The sequence below is a fragment of the Callithrix jacchus genome, chromosome 16 (genome assembly GCF_049354715.1).
Source record: "Callithrix jacchus isolate 240 chromosome 16, calJac240_pri, whole genome shotgun sequence".
Classification (NCBI taxonomy): domain Eukaryota; kingdom Metazoa; phylum Chordata; class Mammalia; order Primates; family Cebidae; genus Callithrix; species Callithrix jacchus.
Genome location: NC_133517.1, coordinates 52,232,243 through 52,259,656, shown reverse-complemented (window position 1 = coordinate 52,259,656; position 27,414 = coordinate 52,232,243). Strand labels below are relative to the sequence as shown.

At 42.5% G+C, this 27,414-nt stretch overlaps 2 protein-coding genes and 2 pseudogenes across 6 annotated transcripts in view; 2 read left to right on the top strand and 2 right to left on the bottom strand.

Annotated features, from left to right (window-relative positions):
- ELOC (elongin C) overlaps positions 1 to 5,857 on the bottom strand; it is a 33,248-nt gene extending 27,391 nt beyond the window's left edge. For 3 of the 5 annotated variants that reach the window (XM_017965416.4, XM_002759105.6, XM_008982795.5), the window contains exon 1: positions 5,768 to 5,857. The gene's annotated coding sequence lies outside the window, so the exon portion shown is untranslated. Of the gene's footprint in view, positions 1 to 5,732 lie in introns of all 5 variants that reach the window. The other 2 variants (XM_035276484.3, XM_054246493.2) reach the window with 1 other exon arrangement.
- On the bottom strand, positions 558 to 3,836 carry LOC144579733 (heterogeneous nuclear ribonucleoprotein A1-like; annotated as a pseudogene).
- Positions 5,858 to 9,902: 4,045 nt separating the features above from the next.
- Positions 9,903 to 19,285, top strand: TMEM70 (transmembrane protein 70). Its single transcript, XM_002759109.6, has 3 exons — positions 9,903 to 10,228; positions 12,911 to 13,016; positions 18,656 to 19,285. Exons 1-3 carry the CDS (start codon positions 10,019 to 10,021, stop codon positions 19,108 to 19,110), a joined length of 771 nt encoding a protein of 256 aa, XP_002759155.3. The 5' UTR covers positions 9,903 to 10,018; the 3' UTR covers positions 19,111 to 19,285.
- A 1,060-nt stretch (positions 19,286 to 20,345) lies between these two features.
- LOC144579732 (small ribosomal subunit protein uS10 pseudogene) lies at positions 20,346 to 20,892 on the top strand (annotated as a pseudogene).
- The last annotated feature ends 6,522 nt before the right edge of the window (positions 20,893 to 27,414 follow it).

The following is a 27,414-nucleotide window of genomic DNA, read 5'->3' as shown; positions in this document are numbered from 1 at the left end:
TCTTATCTCAACGTCTTTGCATTTGTAGTTGCTGTTGTCTGAAAAGCTTTTTTTGAAATTTTGAGATTTATTTTCATTTGAAGGTAATCTTAATGCTATTAAATTCATAAACGCTAATTTAAATACCCGGTCCTATTTATCTAAAACACACATTGCAAACACACGGACATCTATTCTCTCCACATGTCAGTGCCCATTCACATCATGGTTTGGAAATGGGGAGAAGAGATTCCCCTTAAACTGCAAGTCAGCAGGTGTTTCTTAACAGTTAACTTTAGCAGAATTCATACAAAATAGTAATTAACAATGATCTTCTTGTTAACTCACAAGGGAACATCTTCGAAACTGCATTTTGTTAAAGCTTCTGCACTAAAATGCAGAAAAACTGAACTACACAAATATTGAAAAGTCAAAAATTCCTTAATTTTTTATTCCTGGTGCCACTACTACAATTTACAGGGCACTATATCTGATGTAATAAAAAGAAAAAGCCACAACAGATAAAAGACCTCAGGAACATACATCTAATTGACACTACATTTCATTAATCAACAGCTGCACTTTTTGCAAACTGTCTATGACAGTCCCGAACAAGAAGGGTTTCCTGTTTAGGCTGCAGTAACTTTTCTGACTATGGAACATCGCTCCTTCTGTGGCAGATTTTGACAGTTCCTCTAATGCACTTGGGACGACTGTCTCAAGGTAACCAGCAGCTTTCCTGACAACTCCTTGCTCTTTCTCCTGCTAAGAACTGTAGCCCTTTTCTGCTACCATATCTACCACTTCTACTACCAGATCCATAACCACCACCACCATAGGAACTGTCCGAGCTTCTTCCACCAAAACCACCCCCTTTGATGGGTCCATAATTTAATTGCTGTTGTCCAGTATAATTTCAAAAATCACTATAGTTCCCACCACCACTAGTTTCCACCGCCAGAATTTCCTCCTTCATTATAACTATCATATCCTCCACAACTGCCACCACCACATCCACCACCCTGGTTTCCCTATCCTGACCCACCACCACCATAGTCGCCTATACTACTATAACCAGGACCACCACTATAGTTGCCACCATCACCTCCAAATCCATTATATCCACCATCACCTCCTCCATAACTACCTTTGCTGCCACCACCTCCACCACCATAGCTTCCTCTTCCACCAAAGTTTCCAGCATGGCCAAAATTCCCTCCATCACCTCCAAAGATTCCTCTGCGACCCATGAAATCGCCAGGTCCACCTCCACAACCTCTCTGTGATCCAGCAGACTGAATCTCGTTTAGAAAGGGCCTTTTTCGGCATCCACAGCCATGAAGGAAGGAAGTGACCTAAGTGACAACATGTCAGAGAGTAGTGATGATTCTGGATTATGTGGAGCTTGGCCAGTTCCACAAGAAACCTAGCAGAAAAAATGCAAAGGGAGCCTTCGCAGTCTAAGTGGATAAGGGAGATTTTGTTTCTATTTTCTGCAATCGTTCTTTCAGAAAGGGAAAAGATTACAGCAAACATCTCAATCACCATTTGGTTAATATGTACTATCTCGAAGAAGTACATATTAACTCAAGGGCAGGAGTAATAAAATTTTGAACAAGATTTCAGTTCTTAGTTTGTAAGGTATATTACATTTTATATTCATTTATAGTAGCAGAGAACCTTTTAAGATTGTTTTAATTAGTATGTGATGTTGATTTTTAAGTGGCATTCTTTTCCTTAAGACTTTTTATGTATACCTGTTGACGGTTGTGTAAATTTTAGAGTTAGTGTACTAAATCAGGAGATACCAATTTCTCAGCTTATGTGTCTAATTAAAATGAGGCTAAGATGGTATAGCAGTGTTTTATTGCTTTGTCCAGCTACAATTTGTCATTTTTTTCTCCATGTCTCTCTTCCTGTTTCACTTTAGTTTATTCTTAGTTTTTTATTGAGATCTATTAAAAAACTGGCTTACATAATAGCAAATCACTTGAAGAATTTGCCTACTTTATACAAAGTTAGCACTTTAAAACATTTTTTTAGAGATGAGAAAACATTTAAATTGAAGAAAAATTCTCCCAACAATAGACATTCTATCAGTCCAGGTAGTTACTTCCTCGGTTTTGATCAATATTTTTTATTTGTGTATGTTAATTGCCATAAAAACAGTGATTTTGGTGTGTTTTGCATTTTGCCACTTTAATGGCTTAAGACGTTGTACATTTTATTTTACCCATGCAGTTAAATTTTTCCAAGATAGAGCATTTGGGTTGAACACTTTATACATGTATATATATGTGTGCATGTTTATTTTGGTCTTTCTGGAGGGATGCTTTCAGACTTGTTTGCAAAAAGGCAGTTTTCTTTTTCTTTGCTGCAGTTATTTTACAGAATAATAGTGTGTGCAAGTTTGTGAGCAAATGAAATATGGAGAATCCACTGATTTTGATTTTCATATCATATCTATGCCAAAATCTGTATTTCATATAACTTATTTATTTTGAATGGAGGTAGTAAATTCACAGCTGTTTTGATTTTGCAATAAATAAACCACTAGGTTCCATATCAAACAAATTTTTATCTCAAATCCCAACCATCAGTTTGCGTGTGTGTGTGTGCGTGTGCTGGTATAGCTAATTCCTAATTTTAGTGTTAAACATTTGAGGAATACCTTTTCTTATAGATTGTTGGTGTCCATATGGCTACTTGACAATAAAGAACTGTAAGTGATATTTGGAAACTGCAAACCTGCAATTAGGAAACATAATTATTCCTTCAAGTTTTATAGAATATCACTTGGGAGATTCCAAAGCCATAGCTATTACATGGCAAACCTAGGATAAGAGAGGTAGTATGAGTGCTGGCAGACCAGCTGCAACTTTCCTATACAATGAAAAGGGCTGGTGAAACAAATACAGTCCAGACTTTTTAAAATCATACATTCTCAGGGATCTCCACAAACTAGTGGGTGTCCTGGCTGTCTCTGTTACAGTCTCTCTTTCTACAGGTGAGGCTTCAAATGAACTGCAGCTATCCCAGTGTTACCGTGGTGGCACTTTGTATGAAAAAGGGCATGTACTCCAAAATATTTTTGTAGGGTCTTTGGCCCAGCACCAAAGAGTATGAAAGAATCCAATATAGGATTTTTCTTACTGATAGCAGTTACTCATTGTAGTAAAATAAAATATGATCCCAGAGGTGAATCTTGGAGGAAAAAAAAAGGGCTTTTCCACTTCACAATTATGCCCATTAATAGCATGGCATTTCTGAACAATTTTATCAACTGTATCATGATCATCAAAATTCACAAGAGGAAATACTCTTTTTTCCACTCTGCCTATCTTCCATAACTTCTATGGTTTCAATCTTGCTATACTTTTCAAAATAGTCTCTCAAATTATACTCTTCTGTATCTTCAAGACCACCAATAAAAATTTTCTTCACTGTTAGATGGGCACCAGGCTCTACAGAATCATCTCTAGAAACAGTTCTCTTTGGTTCCATCACACGTCCATCAACCTTGTGTGGTCGAGCACACACTGCTGCATCCACCTCTTCAACATAAGAGTAAGTCACAAAACCAAAGCCCGTGGAACATTTTGTTTGGGGGGGGTCTCTCATTATCACACAATCTGTGAGTGTGCCCCACTTCTCAAAATGTTCTCTTAAACTATCATCTGTAGTTTCAAAGCTTAGACCACCAATAAACACTATTCTCAAATGCTCTGGTTCCTTTAAATCATGGTCCTCCTCCCCACAGCGGCAACGGCGAGTGGGACAGTGACTAGGCGGGGCTTGACCTCCATTTTGAGATCGGGCTCTCCTCTTCCAATTCGAGCTCGATATCCTAAAAAGCTTCTAAATCTTCATTATTTAGGTCTCTAGGTAATACATCAACTCCCCTGGGAGGTCTTCCTTCCCTAATGATCCCACCAAAATTAGACACCTGCATCCCCAGTCACCTAACCTTGCTATATTTTTTTCATATTTATCACTTCCTGAAACTATACTTACTTACACATATCCTTTCTTTCCTCAAGTTCTTGAGTGTGGGCCTAAAATAGTGCGTAGCACTTAGCAGACGCTCAATAATTATTTCTTGAGTGAATGTACTATTATTTTCCTAATCGCTGAGGCTTGAAATTTCAGGCATTACTGGATGAGCTTTTTCTGATCTTATTTAATAGCAGACAATAAGGAATTTAGGATAACAGTAAATGCATTATCACATAAATATGAGCATAGCTGGCCAGACTTGGAGGCTCATGCCTGTAATTCTAGCACTGTGGGAGGCCAAGGCAGGAAAACCACTTGAGCCCCCAAAACAAAAAATTAGCTGGGTGTGGTGGTGGGCACCTACAGTCCCAACTACGGGGGAGGCTGAGGTGGGAGGATGGCTTGAGCCCAGGAGGTTGAGGCTGCAGTGAGCTGTGGTCATGCTACTGCACTCCAGCCTGGGAATGCAGAACAAGTGAGATTCTGACTCAAAAATAAATATGAGCATAAGAGCAAATATTTCCCTGATTATTTTCCAGTACTGAAAAATCTACCAAAAAAACAAGATAGGCTGGGTGGGGTGGCTCACCCCTCTAATCCCAGCACTTCGGGAGGCCAAGGCAGGCGGATCACGAGGTCAGGAAATCGAGACCATCCTGGCCAACACGGTGAAATCCATCTCTACCAAAATACAAAAAAATTAGCCAGGCTTGGGAGCGCATGCCTGTAGTCCCAGCTACTCAGCCTCGGGATACAGCAAGACTCTGTCTCATGAAAAAATACAAAGGAAAATAACGCAGTTTGAAAGTGAGCTTCTAAGACTCTATAAAGAATTTTGAGGCCAGGCGCAGTGGCTCACACCTGTAATCCCAGCACTTTGGGAGGCAGAGGGGGGTGGATCACTTGAGGTCAGGAGTTCGAGACCAACATGGCGAACATGTCGAAACCCCATCTTTACAAATAATAGAAAAATTAGCCAGGCATGGTGGCACTTGCCTGTAGTCCCTGCTATATGGGAGGCAGAGGCAGGGGAATCAAACTGGGAGGCGGAGGTTGCAGAGAGCGGAAATCGCACCACTGCACTCCAGTCTGGACAACAAGGGCAAGAGTCTGTCTCTCCCCGCCCCCCAAAAAGAATTTCTGTTATTTTCTACACTAAAAGCACTGTGGAGTAGAAATGCTCACTCTGTAAATGACACAAACTCCACAGTTACGTTACTAAACAATCTCAGCTCCTTAAGAGGAACTCAATGGGAACAGTATTTTACCCTAATTACCTCCTTCCAGACAAGACTGGGTGGGTGGTAGATGCATGAAACCCCCAACTCATGAGGTCGAGCATAGATCGCCCAGCAAGTTACCCAGAAGGTAAACTTGTCGGGATACCGCAGCTGGAAAAAGCGAGAGAATTCTCCTTGGGCTAGGGACTGACTTCAAGAAAATAACGAATCTGAGCGGACACGAGGAAAGCAAAAAGGAAAAGCGACAGGGCTGCCATGCTCCTAACTCCACCCTCCCGCGCTCAGCCCGGAGAAGGCCCAGTCTCGCTGGCTACTGCCCCTCCTTCCAACTCTTCCCAAACCACCGAGCCGCGCCAGGAAAGGTCCCGCCGCCCTCTTCTCCCCTCCCCCAAAACAGGAGCTGGGGAGGCCCAGGGAGGCTAAGAGCTTCCGTTCCCTCCCCGCCCAGAAGTGAAGAGGTGGGAAGTGGAATTGCGAGTTCGTTCTGTCTCGGCCTCCCTCTCCCTCCACGCTTACCCGGAGCTCCGTTTCCGCCCCAGCCCGAGACTTACTCGTCAGCCCCACAGCAACCGCAGCTGGGTCCCCGCGTACCGCCACAGCCCCTATTCCAGGGCCGCCCCCCCCACCCCCAGCAGCCAGCTGCCGTGGGTTCCGGGGCAGTAGAAAGAATCACTTCCGCTGGGTCAGACCGCCTTCTACGACGCGCGGGAGGTATATACCCGGTGAAGCGAGGACGCAGAGGGGGTCGCTACTTCCGCCTGGAGGAAGTGCGTACGCCCTACTCTCTTCTCCTATAGTAGACGAGCCTATGAACGACACCGGCAAATTTCGACCAATCCGAGTCTAGCTCTTCTGGATTCCCAGAATGCAGCGCCCACCCTCATCCAATATCTATAGGGACGCAGCCTTAGAGAGGCTCTAGGGAGGCCGAGACAGCACTGCATTCTGGGATTCGTGGTTTCTTTGGTGGATACCGTCGGCGTTGCGACCAAGGCAGCCCTGCATTCTGGCACTTGTAGTTTCTCGTACTGCGTGTTAAGATTTTGACGGTTTTAGAGATTGTCCTTGCGTCTCAAGTAGGGGTACGCTTGGAGGTGGGAGACTGCAGAACAAAGATTGAAAAGTGGGAGGTCGGCTTATTTGTTAACGAGATCGTGCTCTTTATGAAGCAGCATCTGTCCCTTGTGAAAAATAGCTGTGCGTGCTGAAGAGCCAGCACAGCAATAACTAGCTCAATCGGCTGGCCTCATTTCCTCTCTTCCCGGTAGAATTCAGTGTTAACTGAAAACTAACCACGCCCCCACTCCACCCCCTAGGGTCCTGCCTCTGCCTCTGGGTTGGCTTAGCTATCTTGGATTCTGAGCTCACGCACAGAAAATCCAGGAAGTTTTGGGACCTTCTTTCTCACTCCATGCCCCACTTCACACCCTCTGCTTTTCCTGTGGTAAGATATACAGGCACCTTTCCAGGAAGGTTGAAATAGCTAAATAAAGTTACCCATCTACTGTTTTCCAGGAGTGTCGCCTGAAGAGAATGTATGTAGGGCCAAGACAACATTGTAAGTTGCTCAACGAGGCACTCTGTGTACTCAAAAAAATAGATAATAGGCTATCCGGAGTTTATTGAACTAATTGAGAACTTGCCTGAAAGGCTTTTTTCTTTTTTTAATTTAGTTGATTTGGTAGATAAAATGCATTTTTTTAAAGAATTAATTGCAATAAAATTGTCCTGTATGAACTTTTCAAAGACTTTGTAGAAATCAGAACAAATATTTTTTGGCTGTAATGGTAGCTAGAAGTAGAGTTTGGTGGGGAGGACAGGCGTGGGGATGCAGATGAAGAGGCTGTAGGCACATTTTCTTTTTTTCTCTTCTTTTCTTCTTTTATTAGGAGGGAGTCTTGCTCTGTCATCCAGGTTGGAGTGCAGTGGTGCAATCTTGGCTCACTGCAGCCTCCACCTCCCAGGCTCAAGCAATTCTCGCACCTCAGCCTTCTGAGTAGCTGGGATTACAGGTGCGCACCTCCACGCCTGGCTACTTTTTAGTGTGTTTTTCGTAGAGGCAGGGTTTCACCATGTTGGCCAGGCTGGTCTCAAACTCATGACCAAAAGTGATCTGCCCACCTTCACTTCCCAAAGTGCTGGGATTACAAGCATGAGCCACTCTGCCTAGCCTAAAAACATCCTTAGAATCATTCTAAAATCCCATTAAAGTAATTTATATTTAACAAATGTCTCTAAATTACTGGAACTGGAAAATTCCGCTAACATAAATAACAATTCTATGTAAATCTATAGTATAGAGTTTTCAGAATATAATCTCATTTTATCTATTTAGAAATTTTGAGAAATGGATCAAATGTTTTTATTTTCATCTATTTACAATATCTGCAGGGGAAACAGCTTTACAGAAGATAAAGAAATTCTAGTTCTCTCAATATACTTAAGAAAAACATTTTTATATAAAAAATTTAAATATATCAGCAAAATAACAGAGTGAACATTGACTGTGAATGAATTACCATAAACAGAAGAGTTTTTAAAATGTAGGTAGGCCAGGTGTGGTGGCTCAGTTTTATCCCAACACTTTGGGAGGCCCAGATGGAAGGATCCCTTGATTCCAGGGGATCAAAGCCAGCCTGATCAACAAAAGGAGACCCTGTCTCCACTAAAAATACAAAAATTAGCCAGGCATGGTGGCACAGCCTATAGTCCCAGGTACTTGGAAGGCCTAAGTGGGAGGATTACTTGAACCTGGGAGGTTAAGGCTGCAGTGAGCTATGATCATACCACTGCACTTCAGCCTGGGCGACAGAGCAAGACCCTGTCTCAAAAACAAAATAAAAGGTGGGCACTGTGGCTCACCCTTGTAATTCCAGCACTTTGGGAGGCTGAGGTGGACAGATAGCTTGAGCTTCAGGTATTTGAGACCAACCTGGGATATATAGTGAAACTCCATCTCTACTATTTAAAATATATATATAAAATAGAATATATATATATATATGTATATATATATTCTATATATATATTTTAAATAGTAGAATATATATATGTATATATATTCTTTTAATATATATATACGTATATATATGTATATACGTATATATATATTAAAAGGAACAAGTATAAGTAGAAGCTAACTTTTTATAAAATAAAGTTATTCATATAGAAGTGTTATCATTATCTCCTTCTGGATACTCCCTCCAATAGTAGACAGTATTTGGAGTTGCCAACTTGATCATATTGTTCTATTTATTTATTTTTATTTGTTTTGAGACAGGGTCTAGCTCTGTCACCCAGTGCAGTGGTGCAGTCAGGGCTCATTGCAGCCTCAACCTCTTGGGCTCAAGTGATCCTTCTGCCTCAGTTTCCCAAGTAGCTGGGACTACAAGCAGGCACCACCATGCCCAGCTAATTTTTAATTTTTTTGGTAAAGATAGGGTCTCACTTTGTTGTCAGGCTGGTCTCAAACTCCTGGAATCAAGGGATCCTCCCAACTGGGCCTCCACAAATTAGTGGAATTGCAGGCGTGAGCTCCCACCCCAGGCCACACATTATTTTAGACTATGAATTTGTTCCTCTCTGGTGCAAATAATATGCCAAATCTAAAACAGTTGTAGTTCTGTAATGGTAAACGAAAGTGTGTCGCTATTACTAAGATGCGCATCCTTTAAGACTAAGCTGAATGTGAAGCCAGTCTGGAGACATTCTGAGGCAAAATTAATCATACTTTTTGTACTTTTGTGGCATGTTTATTCTTTTCTTGAGATGCCGGGTCACTTTGTGGTCTAGGCTGGACTGCAGTGGTTTGGTCTTGGCTCACTGAAGCCTCGACTTTGGGCTCAAGCAATCCTACCGTCGTCTCAGCCTCCTGGGTATCTGGGATTAAAGGCACACACTACCATGTGCTGCTTAGTTTTGTTTTAGGTTTTTTGGGTTTTTTGTTTTTGTTTTTGTTTTTGTAGCGATGGGGTCTCCCTGTATTGCTCAGGCTGGTCTCAAATTCCTGAGATCAGTGATCCTCCTGCCTAAGCCTCCCAAAGCTGTGGGATTACAGGTGCAAGCCACCAAGCCCGGCTACATTTTGTATACTGTGGTGTCTCAATTATATTACATTATATTGTAGCCCATTTTCAGGTGTTTCCTCCACTATTTAAGCACCGTGCATTCCCAATTTTATCTAGTATCTTTGTATCCTCTGTCCTAGCTCAGTCCTGGCAATAGGCACTCAGCACCTCTTTAACAAGTAATAAATCAACGTGTATATGGATGTGATTTCCGAAGACAAATCTGATAAGGCGTATCAATATTACATGAACAAATTCCATTTATTTTCCTTCAACCCGATGATTGAATTAAGTTATCATTCATTTTTGTTCAAATAGTATATTCTTCTGTGCCAACAAGCTAGAATCATTTTCCGCAAAGAAAACCGTTTTTACGGCTTAAAAAGTGTCGTCCACGAGAAAAAACGATTTAACCCTGGATTCTAGGCTTTGTCATTCTCACACAGCCCTCTACCCCTCCCTTCTGCCCTTCCACACTGTTATAAATAAGAACTATAGAAGGAGGAGCCGCTCAGCCAACGACAGAGCGGCAAGCTCACAGCTGACCTGGCAGGTTACACGGACCGCCGGGAAGGCAGCAGGCGGGAGGCAGATTCTGCGCACGCGCCGACGGCGGCCCGCCAGGCGTCCGGGGACTGGGCCTGCGCCGCTCTTGCAGCAGTCTGGTGGGAAGCTGGGTCTCTTCCGCGTGGTCTACTGAAGCTGCGGCGTGCGCAGCCCCTCGTCACTCGCAGGATGCTCTTGCTGGCGTTAGGCCGCCCGTGGGCGATCGAACTGCGGCTCGGCAGGAGGAGGACGGCATTGTGGGCGGCCGCCGCGTTCCGAGGCCCCAGGGCCCTTGTCTCTCGGGCGGCCTTCTGCAGCAGGCTCTCGAGGCCGGTCGCCTGCGGAAGCACGGGACCCTGGGGAGCCGCGCGCCTTCTCCGGCGTCCCGGCCGAGCGCAGGTCGGACGTCAGAGGGCTGGTGTCCCGAGTGAGGCGGGGAGGGCGGGCGTCGCGTCAGGCTTGGGGAGCCCCGGCGGCTCTCCGCGACCTTTCCCGGTTGTCCTTGGCTGGAGCGCGTGAGAAACCCCTCAGCGGGGCTTGCAGAAGTAGCAGGTCGAGGGCCCCGGGATGCTCAGCATCCGCGATGTAGGAGAACGGCTGGAAAGTGCTTGCTTTTAAGGTCGTTCCAAATCCAGCGGATTTTGTGGTGACAGCTATATGTACTTCCTTTTCTACCCTTGAGCAGAAGCTTAGAAGTGTAACTTTGCAAAGAAATTGGCTGCAACACCTTGAAATAGAACGGAGAGCCAGGTTAAACCTGACTTTGAGCTTGTTCTACTTTTATTAGGTAGTTGTACTTTAAAGACTTACTTTGGTCTCTGGGGAAAGGGGTGATGCAGATGTTAATTCTTTTATTTTGATCTGAATAAATTGTCTCCAATTCTACCCTGTAAAATATCAGGATTGGCAAACCTGCTTAAAACCTGGAAGAAATGCTTAAAATGGAAATTAGAATCTAATTAAATTTCAGCATTGAGGAATTAGGCATGGCTTTTACATTTTGAAGTGTATACACTGTGAAACTCATTTTCAGATGTTCTGGGAACCCTTCTCTGTTCCCTTGCAATTTGATGTAGGATTTCAAGTCAATTTTATTTTATTTTTATTTTTGGAAGTGAAGTCTCTCTCTGTCGCCCAGGCTGGAGTGCACTGGGGCGGTCTTGGTTCACTGCAACCTCTGCCTTCCCGGTTCAAACAATTCACCTGCCTCAACCTTCCCAGTAGTTGTGATTACAGGCGCGCTCCATCACACCTGGCTAATTTTTTTGTATTTTTAGTAGAGACGAGTTTCACCGTGTTTGCCAGGCTTGTCTCAAATTCTTGACCTTAAATTATCCCTCCTCCTCGGCTGGGATTATCCACCTTCCAAAGTGCTGGGATTACAGATGTGAGCCACTGCCGTGGGCCAAATTTTATTTATTGTCAAGAAATAAAAGAGGACCAGGGAATACACAGTATTTACAAGGTATTTAGAGAAATAGTTGATCTCTTTTTTAAATACTAACATATTAATATTTTAGAAGTCTTTAAAAAAAGGCCTGGACTTTAAATATAATCTGAGTTTGCAGAGTGTTTTATTTATTTTAGTAAAATTTTGTTTTTTTTTTTTTTTAGAGATGGGGTCTTGCTGTGTTGCCCAGTCTGGCCTTAAACTCCTGGGCAGAAGTAGCAGGTCGAGTCTCCCCAGTAGCTGGGGCTACAGACATGTTCCATTAAGCCAACTAAATGTATTTATTTATTTATTATTATTTTTTAAAGATGGGGTTTCACCATGATGGCCAGGCTGGTTTTGAACTCCTGACTTCGGGTGATCCACCCACTTCGGCCTCCCAAAGTGCTAGGATTACAGGTGTGAGCCACCAATGTATTTATTTTTTGAAAAGGTGTTGCATTTAAATAGAATGGAATGATGTCCTCATTAACAATGGAGCAGAAGAAGCTTCCACTACTTTTACTTGTTCAATGTCACGCTAGACCTAGAAACCTGAGAGCTGGGATGCAAACCTAACAGACTCCAACTCTGCAGTTTTCTACTTGTGACTAGAATTAAGGCAAGCCATTCTGTCAGCCAATTGATTTCTTTAGCTCTAGATTATTTGGGAGAATTCCTTATGTCACCTCACATGACAAGTTCTCTTCATTACAATTTTATTTTTTTGAGACAGCGTCTCGCTCTGTTGCCCAGGTTGGAGTGCAGTGGTGTGATCTCAGCCCACTGCAACCTCTGCCTCCTGGGTTCAAGTGATTCTCCTGCCTTGGACTCTTGAGCAGCTGGGATTGCAGGCACCCTGTTGGCTGGACTGTTCTTGAACTCCTGACCTCAAGTGATCCACCCTCCTCGACCTCCAAAGGTGCTAGGATTACAGGTGTGAGCCACTCTGCCCGCTCTGTTCATTACAATTTTAAAAGTAAACTGTAGGCTGGGCACAGTGGCTCACGCCTGTAATCCCAGCACTTTAGGAGGCCAAGGTGGCAGATTACTTGAGGTCAGGGATTCAAGACCAGCCTGGCCAACATGGTGAAACCCTGTCACTACTGAAAATACAGAAATTAGTGGGGCATGGTGGCGGGCACCTATAATCCCAACTACTTGGGGTGGAGTGCTGAGGCAGGAGAATCGCTTGAACTCTGGAGGCGGGGGGAGGTTGAAGTGAGCCGAGATCATGCCATTGCACTCTAGTCAGGGCAACAGAGTGAGAAACTCTCAAAAAAAAAAAAAAACTTTAAAAAATTTAAGAAGGTGCAGGGCGTGGTGGCTCACACCTGTAATCCCAGCACTTTGAGAGGCCGAGGCGGGTGGATCACAAGGTCAAGAGATCGAGACCATCCTGGTCAACATGGTGAAACCCCGTCTCTACTAAAAATACAAAAAATTAGCTGGGCAGGGTGGCACACACCTGTAATCCCAGCTACTCAGGAGGCTGAGGCAGGAGAATTGCCTGAACCCAGGAGGCGGAGGTTGCGGTGAGCCGAGATTGCCCCATTGCACTCCAGCCTGGGTAACAAGAACGAAACTCCGTCTCAAAAAAAAAAAAGAAATGTAAGAAGGTTTATTGACTGTAATGGTCTCTGTTTCAATAGATCCCTGTTTGTTGGGAAGGATGTGTTCGATGCTCACATACACTATCTGACAAATCAGAAGATGGAAGGCTTATTTATACTGGCATTATGGCCCGAGCAGTGTTTGGTGAGTAATTGGAAGTGAGGGTATTTACTCTTTTTTTTCTCTTTTAATTGTAAAAATATTCTTACCATATGTTACTTGTTATGGCATCCCTTAATTACAAGACATAAGGAAAATTAGATTTTCTTTTTTTGTTGTTGAGGTGTGTTGATAAGATGAAGAGACATTTGCATTTTTAGATTTTTTTTTTTTTTTTTTTTTTTTGAGACAGAGTCTCATCTGTTGTCCAAACTGGAGTGCAGTGGCACGATCTTGGTTCACTACAACTTCTGACTCCCGCCTTCAAGCGATTCTCCCGCCTAAGCCTCCTGAGTAGCTGGGATTACAGGCGTGCACAATTGACCAATTTTTGTATTTTTAGTAGAGACAGGGTTTCACAATGTTGGCCAGGCTGGTCTTGAACTCTCGACCTCAAGTAATCTGCCATCTTGGCTTCCTAAAGTGCTGGGATTCTAGGCATGAGCCACCATGCTTGGCCATTTTTAGGTTTTAGAAAGATGTTAGAAGGCTGTATTATTTGTGATGTTATGACTAGGCACTCAGACTTTCTTTGGTCATCTCTCACAGGATGTTTAACAAAATAGAAACAAAAAGTGTCTATGTAATGTTTGAATATGCAGCCTTAGCCCCCAGGTAGCTGGGACTACAGGTGCGTGCCACTAACAGCTAATTTTTGTATTTTTTGTAGAGATAGGTTTTTACCATGTTGCCCAGGCTAGTCTCAAACTCCAGACCTCAAATGATCCACCCACCTCGGCCTCCCAAAGTACTGGGAATTCATGTGTGAGCCACTGTGACCAGCCCATTGCCAGTGACTGTTAATTGAGCAACAAACAATTACTGATGTCATCACAGTATTCACTGTGAATTTTGTCAAGAACTTCGTGTCAGGGATGTTCCTCAAAGAGAATGCAGAATCCTAGGGTCAGGTAGAAAAGATGAATACATCATAATAATAGTAATAAGTAATTTATAGTATTAGAATAGATTTGAATTCAGAAGGCAGATACGTTATTTTCAGGTTAGGGAGAGGATGAGATAGGACAGACAGGATCAGGATAGAATTTTAGCTGGGTCTTTTACGGTAAGTAGGATATGAATATGAAGATGTACAAGAAAAGCACCCCAAGCTTGGAGTCATGTGAGCAAAGACACGAAGATGGGAAGTCCCAGAATACGTTTAGAAATAGCAATTATTCACATCAGGCAAAAATACAGTGTATATTAGTTTCCTCTGGTTTCTGTAAAAATTGCTACAAGTTTGGTGAATTAAAACCAACTGATACCTTAATTTTATATTTCCAGTTTCCAGAATTAGGAATTTTCTCCCAATTCTGGAAAGTATAAAATTAAAGTATCAGTAAGGCCTCCTGATACCCTAGATCCTTCAGATCTTTTGAAGGCTCCAGGGAAACATTCTTCCTTACGTCTTCCAGCTTCTGGTGGCTCCTGGCAACCCTTGTCATTCCTTGGCTTGTAGCATGTAACTCTAGTCTCTTCCTCAGTCTTCACGTGGCCTTCCCTGTGTCTGCTTGTCCTTTTCTGCATACACACCCTCATTGAATTTAGGGCCCATCCTAATCCAGTGTGATCTCATCTCAATCCTTAGTTAAATCTACAGAGACCCTGTTTCCAAATAGAGTCACATTCTGAGGTTGTGGCTAGATTTGAAGTTTGGGGAGACACTACTAACCCACTACAGCGTGACAAAAGGAGGGAAAAGAAGGTGTTTTGGATGAGCTGAGGGTACTTTTTTTTGAGACAGAGACTTGCTCTGTCACCCAGACTGGAGTGCACTGGTATTGTCTCGGTTCACTGCAACCACTGCCTCCCAGATTCAAGTGATTTTCCTGCCTCAGCCTCCCGAGTAGCTGGGACTGCAGGTGTGTGTCACCACCCCTGTATTTTTGTATATTTAGTGGAAATGGGATTTCACTGTGTTAGCTAGGATGGTCTTAATCTCCTAACCTTGAGATCTGCCCACCTTGGCCCTTTTTCTTTTCTTTTTTTTTTTTTTTTTAATTGAGACGGAGTTTCGCTCTTGTTGCTCAGGCTGGAGTGCAGTGGTGTGATCTCAGCTCACAGCAACCTCTGCCTCCTGGGTTCAAGCGATTCTCCTGCCTTAGCCTCCCGAGTAGCTGGGATTATAAGCATGTGCCACCATGCATGGCTAATTTTGTATTTTTAGTAGAGATGGGGTTTCTCCATGTTGGTCAGGCTGATCTCGATCTCCCAACCTCAGGTGATCTGCCCACCTCAGCTTCCCAAAGTGCTGGGACTACTGACGTGACCCGCCATGCCTGGCCTGGCTGAGCATAGGTGGCAACTTGATCTCTATTGTTTCTCATGCAGTTAGCAATGTCATCACAACTACCTGTGGGAAGAGAGAAATTTAAAATATTGTTAAATTTCTGACATAAGATAGATAATTAGGCTTTCAGCCAATAGCAATGTATAAGAGTGTTTACTTTGTTATAGCTTCACCAAGAGTTTGATGTCAGACTTTTGTGCTTTTGCCAATTTGGAGGAAAACCAATATCTTACTGGGGTTTTAATAGCACGTTTCTTATTAATGAGATTTAGCATCATTTTTTATCTGTTTAAGGGCCATGTACATTTGTATCTTTAAAATATGGTTTTTCTCATATTCCAGAAGCCTTTTATGTATTAGGGATATTAACCCTTTGTGATAAAAGTTGAAAATATTGTTAGGTGGGCATGGTGGCTCACCCCTGTAATCCTGCAGTTTGGGAGGCTAAGGTGGGCAGATCACAAGGTCAGAAATTCAAGAGCAGCCTGCCAACATGGTGAAACCCTTTCTCTACTAAAAATACAAAAAAATTAGCCAGGCGTGGTGGCGTGTGCCTGTAATCCTAGATACTCAGGAGGCTAAGGCAGGAGAATTGCTTGAACCCAGGAAGTGGAGGTTGCAGTAAGCCGAGATTGCACCATTGCACTCCAGCCTGGGTGACACAGTGAGACTCTGTCTCAAAAAAGAAAAAAAAAAGTATTGTTTCCATTTTTTCACTTGTCTCTTTGTTTATGGGTTTATGTCCATGTACTTTTTTTATGTAGTCAAACTATCAGTCTTTCCCCTTGATTGCTTCTGTATTTTTGAGTCATAATTAAAAAAGTTTTCCCATTCTCAGATTATAAGGGACTTCATGGATTTTTCTTCTTATGTCTGTATGATTGTAGTTTTTACAATTAAATCTCTGAACTATTCGGAATTTTCCTGGTATATTGTATGAGGGATGGATTGAAATTTGTCTTCCCTGTAGCTATCCAGTTGTCTTAACACATATTATTAAAAAGCCCATCTGTTGCTCACTGATTTTCAGTTATATCTTTATCCTGTACTAAATTTCTGTATGCAGTTGTGTTTATTTCTGGATTTTCCATTTTGTTCTATTGATCTACTTATACCCCAATAATACACTGTTTTAATTTTAGGGTCTTCTATTATGGAGTTTTTTGGGGTTTTTTTTTTGAGACAGAGTTTCCCTCTGTTGCCCAGGCTGAGGTGCAGTGGCACGATTTCAGCTTACTGCAGCTTCTACCTCCCTGGTTCAAGTGATTCTCATGCCTTGGCCTCCCAAGTAACTGGATTACAGGTGTGTGCCACCATGCCTGGCTGATTTTTGTATATTTTAGTAAAGATGGGGTTTGGCCATCTCAGCCAGACTGGTCTCGAACTGACCTCGGATGATCCACCCACTTTGGCCTTCCAAAGTACTGGGATTACAAGCATGAGTCACCACACCCTGCCTCTATTATGTTTTGATATTTGGTACATTGTTTTATTCATTTATTTTTTGCTGCTTTTGTTTTTCCAAATGAACTTTATAATCAATTTGTTTAGGATCTCAACTTTTTTGTTTTCCAACAGATGGTAATTTTTATTAGGATCATATTAAAATTATAAATTAAAGCTAAGGTAAATTTACATTTTAAGTCTTTTATTGTGATAAGATAAACATAACAAAATTTTTCATTTTAGTCATTTGAAGTATATCAAAGGCATTAAAAAATTTTTATTTTTTAGAGACAGGATCACACTGTCATCTAGGCTGGAATGCAGTGGTGTGATCATAGCTCACTGCAGCCTTAAACTCCTGGGCTCAAGTGATTCTCTCACCTCAGCCTCCCAGATAGCTAGGACTACAGACATGTGCTACCATGCTTGGCTGATTTTTTTTTTTTTAGGTCAGTCAAATTTAGCAGTGTGGGGGTTGTAAACCAACTTTAGTGACACCAGTGTTCTGATAACTCATTACCATCAGATCAGCCTTGGCTAATTTTTTAAAAAAATTTTTGTAGAGACAGGTCCTCCTATGGTGCCTAGGCTGGTCTCAAACCGGTCTCAAGCAGTCCTCCTGCCTAGGCCTTTCAAAGTGCTGAGATTACAGGCCTGAGCGACTGTACTCCATTAGAATTCATTCATTTTTTTAATCTTTCTAAGGTAGTAGGTGAAAATGGTATCTCAGTGTTTTATTTTTATTTATTTATTTATTTGTGTATTTATTGAGACAGAGTTTCACTTCTGTTGCCCAGGCTGGAGTGCAGTGGCGTGATCTCAGCTCACTGCAACCTCTACCTCCCAAGTTCAAGCAGTTCTCCTGCCTTAGCACTCCCAGTAGCTGGGATAATAGGCGCACGCCACCAAGCCTGGCTAATTTTTGTGTTTTTTAGTAGAGACGTAGTTTTGCCATGTTGGTCAGGTTGCTTATCTCATTGTTTTAACTTGAATGTCTTTCCTTACTAAAGCAGTTGAAAACTTTTCCTATATGCTTCTCTTTATTTATTTATTTTTTGAGGTGGAGTCTTGCTTTGTCACCTAGGTTGGAGTGCAGTGCACAATCTTGGCTCACTGCAACCTCCATCTCCTGGGTTCAAGGATTATCCTTCAGCCTCCTGAATAGCTGGGATTACAGGCATGTGCCATCATGCCCGGCTATTTTTTTTTTTTTTTTTTTTTTTTTGTATTTTTAGTAGAGATGGGGTTTCACCATGTTGGCCAGGCTGGTCTCGAACTCCTAACCTCAAATGACCCGCCCACCTTAGCCTCTCAAAGTGCTGGGATTACAGGCATGAGCCAATGCGCTTGACTGTCCCATATGTTTTTTAACCAGTGGTGTTATTTCTTTGGTGATTTGCTGTTTTAATCCTGGGCACTTAGCCTGATAGAATTTCCCATGTTTTGATATTTATGTTAGGTATAATGGAGTGTTTATTAATAGTTTTGTTTGATAATCTGCTATCTGAATCAACTTTTATAGTAGAGTATTAGTAAGGATCTTTAAGTAATATTAACTACTTTATTGTGGAACTGAGGTAGAGGCCACTTAAATGCTAAAGCAGATTTCCTGCCTGGAGAGGCAATGCGTTCTAATGGTCAGTGGCATGGACGTTGAAGTCAAAATATGTAAAATCCTTAAAACAGAGCTTGGAATGTAATAAGTACTGTATTTATGGTTTGATTTTGTCATCTTGATCTGATACAGTAAGAAGAAAGACGGAAGAATTAGTGGGATAAATTGATTCTTTTTTTTTCTTTTTTTCTTCATTTAACATGCAGGTCAAAGATTGATTCTTTTATAAATTTAAAAGTATTGATGTCTCTTTTTTTTTTTCCCATTTAGGTGTGAGATGCTTCTCTTATTCTACGAGTCTGCTTAGCCTTATATGTCTGCCATACTTCGTTATACACAATAATGATTTATTTGAAAATCTGCCTCTGTCTGTTCGAATCGTATTTTGTGGCATCCTAGGAGTCTTTACGGTGATCTCCCCAGTCGTGCTTCACTTTGTTACAAAAAGCTATGTCATTCGATTGTACCATGATGCCACGACAGACACTTATAAAGCCATTACCTACAATGCTATGCTTGCAGAAACGACTACAGTGTTTCACCAGAATGATGTGACGATTCCGGACACTACACATATATTTACCTCATTTCATGCTAAATCAAAAGCACTGTTGATTAATCCAATGCACTTTCCAGAGCCTGATGACTTTGTCCATCTAATGGGTTATGACCAAGAATTCCCTGAAGAAGCCAGTGAAGAGAAACAGCATAAAGATGAGAAATGAGCCTATTTTTTAATGTTGGTCCTTAAATGTGATTTATGTTTTAATGTATAGTAATAAAATTGCCTTTTGCATTCTGTTAGTGGCTGTTTTAAAAATAATATGAAACTATCAAAGCTTTTAAATTTCAGAGAATGATGTTTGTTTATAATAAAACAAGCTCTGTTTGAAAACCAAAGCATAGTATCTACCATTTGTGTTTTAGAAAAAGGTGTGTGAGGCTGGACACAGTGGCTCACTCCTGTTATCCCAGCACTTTTGGAGCCTGCGGTGGGCGGATCACGAGGTCAAGAGATTGAGACCATTCTGGTCAACATGGTGAAACCTGTCTCTACTGAAAATATAAAAATTAACTGGGCATGGTGGCGTGAGTCTGTAGTCCCAGCTACTCGGGAGGCTGAGGCAGGAGAATCGCTTGAACCCAGGAGGCAGAGGCTGCAGTGAGCTGAGATTGCGCCACTGCACTCCAGACTGGCGACAGAGTAAGACTGTCTCAAAAAAAAAGGCCAGGCACGGTGGCTCAAGCCTGTAATCCCAGCACTTTGGGAGGCCGAGGTGGGTGGATCACAAGGTCAAGATATCGCGACCATCCTGGTCAACATAGTGAAATCCCGTCTCTACTAAAGATACAAAAAATTAGCTGGGCATGGTGGCGCGTGCCTGTAATCCCAGCTACTCAGGAGGCTGAGGCAGGAGAATTGCCTGAACCCAGGAGGCAGAGGCTGTGGTGAGCCGAAATCGCGCCATTGCACTCCAGCGTGGGTAACGAGCGAAACTCCGTCTCAAAAAAAAAGGTATGTGAATAAATATGTTCATGCTGGTGTAAGAGTTCTGTATAACTGTGGTTGACTCTAAACTGGGCATCTGATGTCAGCAGCAAATGGGAGAGTTCCTTTATTCTCTGTGTATGGATTTTTCTAAGTGTGTGAATATTTTCCTACATTAAAAAAACATGGTCTCTCTTGAGGAAGACAGTCATAGGTGGTGTGAAGCTGTGTTCCACCTGCTCCTGCTCTTGACTCACTGCTGTTTGCTCCTGCCTACAGACCAAGTTGCTCAGGAAGCCTTGCAGTACCCATGGCTTTTACTATTTTTTGAGATGGAGTTTCGCTCTTGTTGCCCAGGCCTGAGTGCAATGGTGCGATCTCAGCTCACCGCAACTTCTGCCTCCCTGGGTCAAGTGATTCTCATGCCTCAATCTCCCAAGTAGCTGGGATTACAGGCATGCGCCACCACACCTGGCTAATTTTGTATTTTTAGTAGAGACAGGGTTTCTTTATGTTGGTCAGTGTGGTCTCGAACCCGTGACCTCAGGTGATCCGCCCGCCTCCGCCTCCCAAAGTGCTGGGATTACAGCCATGGCTTTTAAAGATACCAGGCAAACACCCATGGAGCCGGAGGTGGCAATTCACTGAATTCAGATCACGCTAAAATGAGTTGCAACGTAAAATCCCTGGAGGAGGTGTGTGCTGACTTGATCAGAGCAACAAAAGAAAAGAATCTGAAAGAACCAGTTTGAATGCCTACCAAGACTTTGAGAATCATTGCAAGAAAAACTTGTGAAGGTTCTAAGACCTGGGATTGTTTCCAGATGAAAATCCACAAGCGACTGATTGACTTGCACAGCCCTGAGATTGTTAAGCAGATTACTTCCATCAGTATTGAGCAAAGAGTTGAGATGAAAGTTACCATTGCAGATGTTTAAGTTGACTATTTTCATAAATTGATTACTGGTTGTTAAAGAAATTTTTAAAAACCCCAGATTTCAAGAAATTCACAAATTACGGGAGCAGTTTTAAGTCTCCTTTGGTTCATAACACAGGTTTTTGCCTAACCCCTGGCATGACTGCCCATAAGAACATTCATGTACAGTTGAATTGGTGGTTAGCTCTAAGGGAAATCAGTAGTGTTGTCTTTAGTGGTCTTAATTTGTTTCTCCAGCTTTGCACTCCTCCCTTGGTGGCACCCTATGGGTGTAGGAAAACCACTGATACTAAATAGGTGAAAATACATTGTGTAAAATTGCTATCTCAATGCTAGCCTTATCAAGAATATCCATTGTAAGATTTTTAACTCTATTGTAAAGTCTTGCCAAGGATTTTCAGCCAGGAACAAGAAGGCTCAAACCACACTGTTTTGATCAGTAGATATTTACTAAGTGCCCAGTACTGTGCTAGTTACTAAGATCACAGTTAAGAGCAAAACACCCAGCCTGTCTTTATGGAGCTACCTAACATTGTCTATGGCTACCATGATAGTAAATTTAAACTTTATGGTGTACATGTGTATGAGGGATGTTGATGGGGAATCGGCAGGGGCATCTGTTCAAAGAGAAATATCACTCAAGTCCCAGGCTGCTAAAACCTATTCATAGAAGGTAAGACAGAAAAGCCGTCTTTCTGAAACCTAGAGCCTGCTCTCTGCTTGGATTGTCCAGCTCACTAGATTCAGAATTCTCATCCCCATTCCTCTGTACCATCTTCTGCTCAGGGTGGGCCTCTGCCTGCTTGCTTCTCTGTCCTTTGTCCCCTAGATGTAACCTAGCAATGAATGACAGATGTCTTTCTGTTTTTTTTTCATAGCAACCTACTAGACAAGGCAAGCTTGTGCAACCTGCAGCACAAGACAGCTTTGAATGTGGCCCAACACAAATTTGTAAACTCATGTTTTATTTTTGAGATTTTTTTTAGTGGTTTTTTTTTCTGAGACGAAGTTTCGCTCTTGTTACCCACGCTGGAGTGCAATGGCGCAATCTCGGCTCACCGCAACCTCTGCTTCCTGGGTTCAGGCAATTCTCCTGCCTCAGCCTCCTGAGTAGCTGGGATTACAGGCACGCGCCACCATGCCCAGCTAATTTTTTGTATTTCCAGTAGAGACGGGGTTTCACCATGTTGACCATCCTTGGTCTTGATCTCTTGACCTCGTGATCCACCCACCTTGGCCTCCCAAAGTGCTGGGATTACAGGCGTGAGCCACCTCGCCTGGCCCGTGTATTTTTTTTTTTTCTTGAGATGGAGTTTAGCTCTTATTGCCCAGGCTGGAGTATAATGGTGTGATCTTGGCTCACCACAACCTCTGCCTCCCGGGTTCAAGAAATTATCCTGCCTCAGCCTCCTGAGTAACTGGGATTATAGGCATGTACCACCATACCCAGCTAATTTTTTGTATGTGTAGTAGAGACAGGGTTTCTCCATGTTGGTCAGACTGGTCTCAAACTTCTGACCTCAGGTGATCTGCCCACCTCGGCCTCCCAAAGTGCTGGGATTACAGGCACGAGCCACTGTGCCTGGCCATCATCAGTGTATCTTATGTGTGGCCCAAGGCAATTCTTCCAATGCGGCCCAGGGAAGCCAAAAGATTGGACACCCTGAGATAAGCGATATCTTTTTATAAAAAGTTTTTCCATGATCAGATGTTCACTATGGCTATATTAGAAAGTAGAAGGAAAATATGAAAACAGAGTAATATGGAAGCTAAAGTAAAAAAAAAAAAAAAAAAAAAGAAAAAGTAGAGGGAAGAAAGAGGCTGGTTGTGGTGGCTCTCTCCTGTAATCCCAGCTACTTGGGAGGCTGAGGTGGGAGAATTGCTTGAACCTGGGAGATGAAGGCTGCAGGGAGCTGGGACTGCACCACTGCACTCCATCCAGGGTGACAGAGCAAGACCCCTATCTCAAAAACAAGGAAAAATCACTCCTAGTTCTCCCCCAGAAAAAAAACAGCATTTTTTACATTTTGAAGTTCTCTTCCAAGATGTTGGAAACGAGTTTATAACGCCAGGAAGAATTCACACTGAGAAATGGATTGCTCGGCAAGGCCAGTTTACTTTCTGCAGAAAAGGTGCAACTCACTGGCAGTCTTGCTATGAGAGCACACCTGAACAAAGGAGACAGGGACATTTATAACTTCCATAACCTGAAGCAATCGTTGTACTGCTGTGTCCAGTTTCCACTGGCTGGAATGGGACCTCACATTTCTATGCTTGACCCCATTAGCTAAAAACTTGAAAATTTCCTAAATAGATAAGAGGGAAAGAAGGAAGAAGACAAGGAAAAAGAGAAAGCTAGTGAGGAGGTGGGGAGGGTTTCCAAATAAGGAATGGCATGCACCAGGGTTTGGAGCTTGCCCAGTTCTGTTCAGACACGCTGGAGCGAGTCAAGGTAGCTGATTTAAGACACAGCTGATTTAGAGAATATACATGGGTATATGTTTATGCTAATAGCAGATAATGGCCATTGAGCAAGAGGTTGTAACTCCTTATAATGTAGTCTAAGAGATAAACTTTGAAGAACTTTCTCATCTCTCACACAGGATTACCTCTCTTTTTAACTTGTTTTGAGTACAATGTATTTCTTTCTTTACGTGTTCTATATCCATGTGATCATTTTTTCACTGTGTAGCTGAATGAAAAACTTGTTTTTATTGGTTGAGATCAGAATAATTCTTCAGAAGACAACTTGGTAGTCAAGGGGAAAAAATACGCTTACACTAAGTGGGAAAGGTGACATCTCAAGGGCGTGATCTGGAATGAGAGACTAGGAAGGAGAAAAGATCAGAATGCATAGGATAATAGGGTGATTCATCCCTGAAATAATCAACAGAACCAACTCAGGCCAAAGTTAAAAGGAGAAACATATGCACCCCCCTCATGCCACTTTACTACCCTACCCCACGCAGAGTAATCTCAGGAAGACAGGGAAGGTAATGAATCTCTCACTGTCTCAGGAAGGTGAATCACTTTTTTGCATCTCAAAAGTCACATATTTGCATCTGAAAAGGCAGAGTGATCCTAGCTGACATCTGGGTTATATCAGGTAATAACCCCGTTAAAAATAAAATATTGCAATCCTTTTCCCTAATGTAGATCTCACTGCACTGAAAGGCTTTTGGAAGCAAAAGTAACAAGATGGCCATTATAAATGAATGACAGTCTTAGTGTGGATGTATTTGTAAAAATTTTATTCTGATTCTTTTAGAACACCTTGTACTTTTGTTGTTGCTTTTATTTTATTGAGAATTTCAAACACAAGTAGATTACAGTGAACCTACATGACTCTATCATCTAGATTCAACAATGACCAATTTGCAGTCAATACTGTTTCATCTAGACCCTAATCATTTGCCATCTACTTTTTTTGGGAAAGCAAATTCCAGTCAAAATAATATTTCTTTCTTAAATATTTATTTTGATATCTCTACAAAATGAGGACTTCTTTAAAAATGTAGCCACAATACCATTATCAGATCTACAAAAACAAAACAACTCCACAACCCTAATGTCATCAAATATTAGTCTGTTTAAATTTCCAATTGCTTCATAATTTTTCCCACATTTAGTTTGATTTAAGATGCAAATAATCATACCAGAATAAGGAGTTGGTTAAAAAAAGTGTGTATATATATATATATATATATATATCTCCAAATAAGTTTCATATCTTACATATGCCAATTGTTTAAATATCTTTTAAGACTTCTAAAAGACATTTAGAAGACATTCAGACATGTCTTTTAAAAGATGGCCAGGCACCGTGGCTCACGCCTGTAATCCCAGCACTTTGGGAGGCTGAAGCAGGAGGATCACCTGAGGTCAGGAGCTTGAGACCAGCCTGGCAAACATGATTAAACCCTGTCACTACTAAAAATACAAAAAACTAGCCAGGCATGGTGACACACGCCTATAATCCCCGCTACTCAGGATGCTGAGTCAGGAGAATCGCTTGACCCTCGGAAGGCAGAGGTTGCAGTGAGCAGAGATAGCACCACTGCACTCCAGCTTGGGCAATAGGAGCAAATCCCTAAACTGTATTTTAACTCTTGTCTTTGGAAAAAAAAAAGACATTTAGACGTTGAGTCCACACTTCCCAGACTCAAACAATATTCCCACCTCAGCCTCCAGGGTAGCCAGGGACTACAAGTATATTTCACCATGCTGTGCAAATTTTTTTTTTTTACAAATTGAGACAGAGTCGCACAGTGTCACCCCAGCTGGAGTGCAGTGGCACGATCTTGGCTTACTGCAGCCTCCACCTCCCGGGTTCAAGCGATTCTCCCTCAGCTTCCGGAGTAGCTGGGATTACAGGTGTCTGCCACCATGCCCAGCTAGTTTTTTGTATTTTTAGTAGAGATGGGATTTCACTATGTTGGCCAGGCTGGTTTCGAACTCCTGGGCTCAAGTGATTCACCTGCCTCAGCCTCCTAAAGTGTTGGGATTACAGGTGTGAGCCATTGCATCTGGCCAGGCCTCTCCATTTTCATTTTGTATCCCTTGGAAATTTTATGTTGAGGAAATAATTGTTTGTCATTTAGATCTTTTCATGCCTAGATTCTCTTTTTTTTGTTTGTTTTGAAATGGAGTCTCACTCTGTCACCAGACTGGACTGCAGTGATGAGATCTCGGCTAACTACAACCTCTGCCTCTGGGGTTAAAGCAATTGTTGTGCCTCAGCCTCCTGAGTAGCTGGGACTACAGGTACATGCCATGATGCCCAGATAATTTTTGTATTTTTAGTAGAGACATGGTTTCACCATGTTGGCCAGGATGGTCTTGATCTCTTGACCTTGTGATCTGCCCACCTTGGCCTCCCAACGTGCTGGGACTATAGGTGCGAGCCACTGTGCTCAGCCTAGATTTTCTACTTCTTCTATCCCTGAACTGTATTTTAACCTGTTTCTCTGTCTTCTATATTTCCTGTAAATTGGTAAGTAGATCTTAAAGCTTCATCAGAGTGAGGTTTGATTATTTTGAACAAGACTACTTTTATAGATGATCATATTTGTTATTGTTAAATGCACACTCTGAATGAAACATGTTTTGTGTGAGCAACATGGCTATTTATTCACTTGGGTGCAGGTGGGCTGAATCCCAAAGAGAGTCAGGGCGAGGCAGTGGGATAGGAGTTGGTTTTATAGGTTTGGGGTAGGCAGTGGAAAGTTACAGAAATTACAGTTTAGGGTGGTTTTTGCAAGCTGGGAGGTGGTCCTAGGGTCTGGAGTCACGAGGTTGACCAAGGTCAGTTACAAAGCCCAATTGCCTTATCAACTAAGGAGGGAAATAAGGAACAGTAGAAGAATGTTTCAAGTCAATTAGGTACCACAGGTGTTCATCATTCTTCCCCTTTTCGTAATCTTCCAGTTACTTCAGATTTTCTAATTCTGGGAGGCCACTCAGAGGCATACATGCAGGTCATGGGGTCTCCATGGCTCGACTTAGGGTATGGCTTATGGTGCAGCCAGTTCAAATGTGCAGTTATGTGCAGTTATCTTGCTGCGTAACAAATTACCCCTAAAACTTACAGGCTTAAAGTCACAATACACTTTTCTAACACTGCACAGTGTCTGTAGGTCTGGAAATAAGATGTGGCCTAGTTGAGAAGCTCTCTAAGGAGGTAGCAGTCAAGTCAGCTGGTGTTACTGTCATCTGAAGGCTGGACTGGGGTATGAGGAACACCTGCTTCCAATATGGGTCACTTACGTGACTGACAGTGTGGTCCTAGCTCTTCAACAGGAGGCCTCTGTTCTCACCACATGGATCTCTCTTTAGCACTGCTTGCTTCTCCCAGAGTAAATGATCCAAGAGAGTAAGCTCATATAATGTGTTGTATGACCTACATGAAATGTGCACAGTCACTGCACAATACTTTATTGGTTGCACAGTCAGGCTTATTTGATGTTAGAGGGGTTTCACAAGAACAGGCATACCAGGAGGTAAGGCTCATTGGGAGCCATTTTGAGGCCAGTCACCATAGTGTTCTCCCATTAAGAGGTATATAATGTCGTTTTGTCTCTTTATGATGTTAGCAATCATTGATGCTCAATGCCACCAATTCATTAGATGTTGAAAAATGATTACATTCTATTATTCCATTTTCACTTATTAGCTAAAATACTTCTTTTTTTTGAGACAGAGTTTTGCTCTTGTTACCCAGGCTGGAGTGCAATGGCGTGATCTCGGCTCACTGCAACCTCCGCCTCCTGGGTTCAGGCAATTCTCCTGCCTCAGCCTCCTGAGTAGCCAGGATTACAGGCACGTGCCACCACGCCCAGCTAATTTTTTGTATTTTTAGTAGAGACGGGGTTTCACCATGTTGACCAGGATGGTCTCGATCTGTTGACCTCGTGATCCACCCGCCTCAGCCTCCCAAAGTGCTGGGATTACAGGCTTGAGCCACCGCGCCCAGCCTAGCTAAAATACTTCTAAAAATACAGCTAAAAGTACAAGAAGGCAAGAGGAATTTGCCCCTCTCTACTATTTGGTAACCCAGTAGTTCAGTTTGTATAGAAAAGTCAGTACAACTGCTTGATTCTGTCT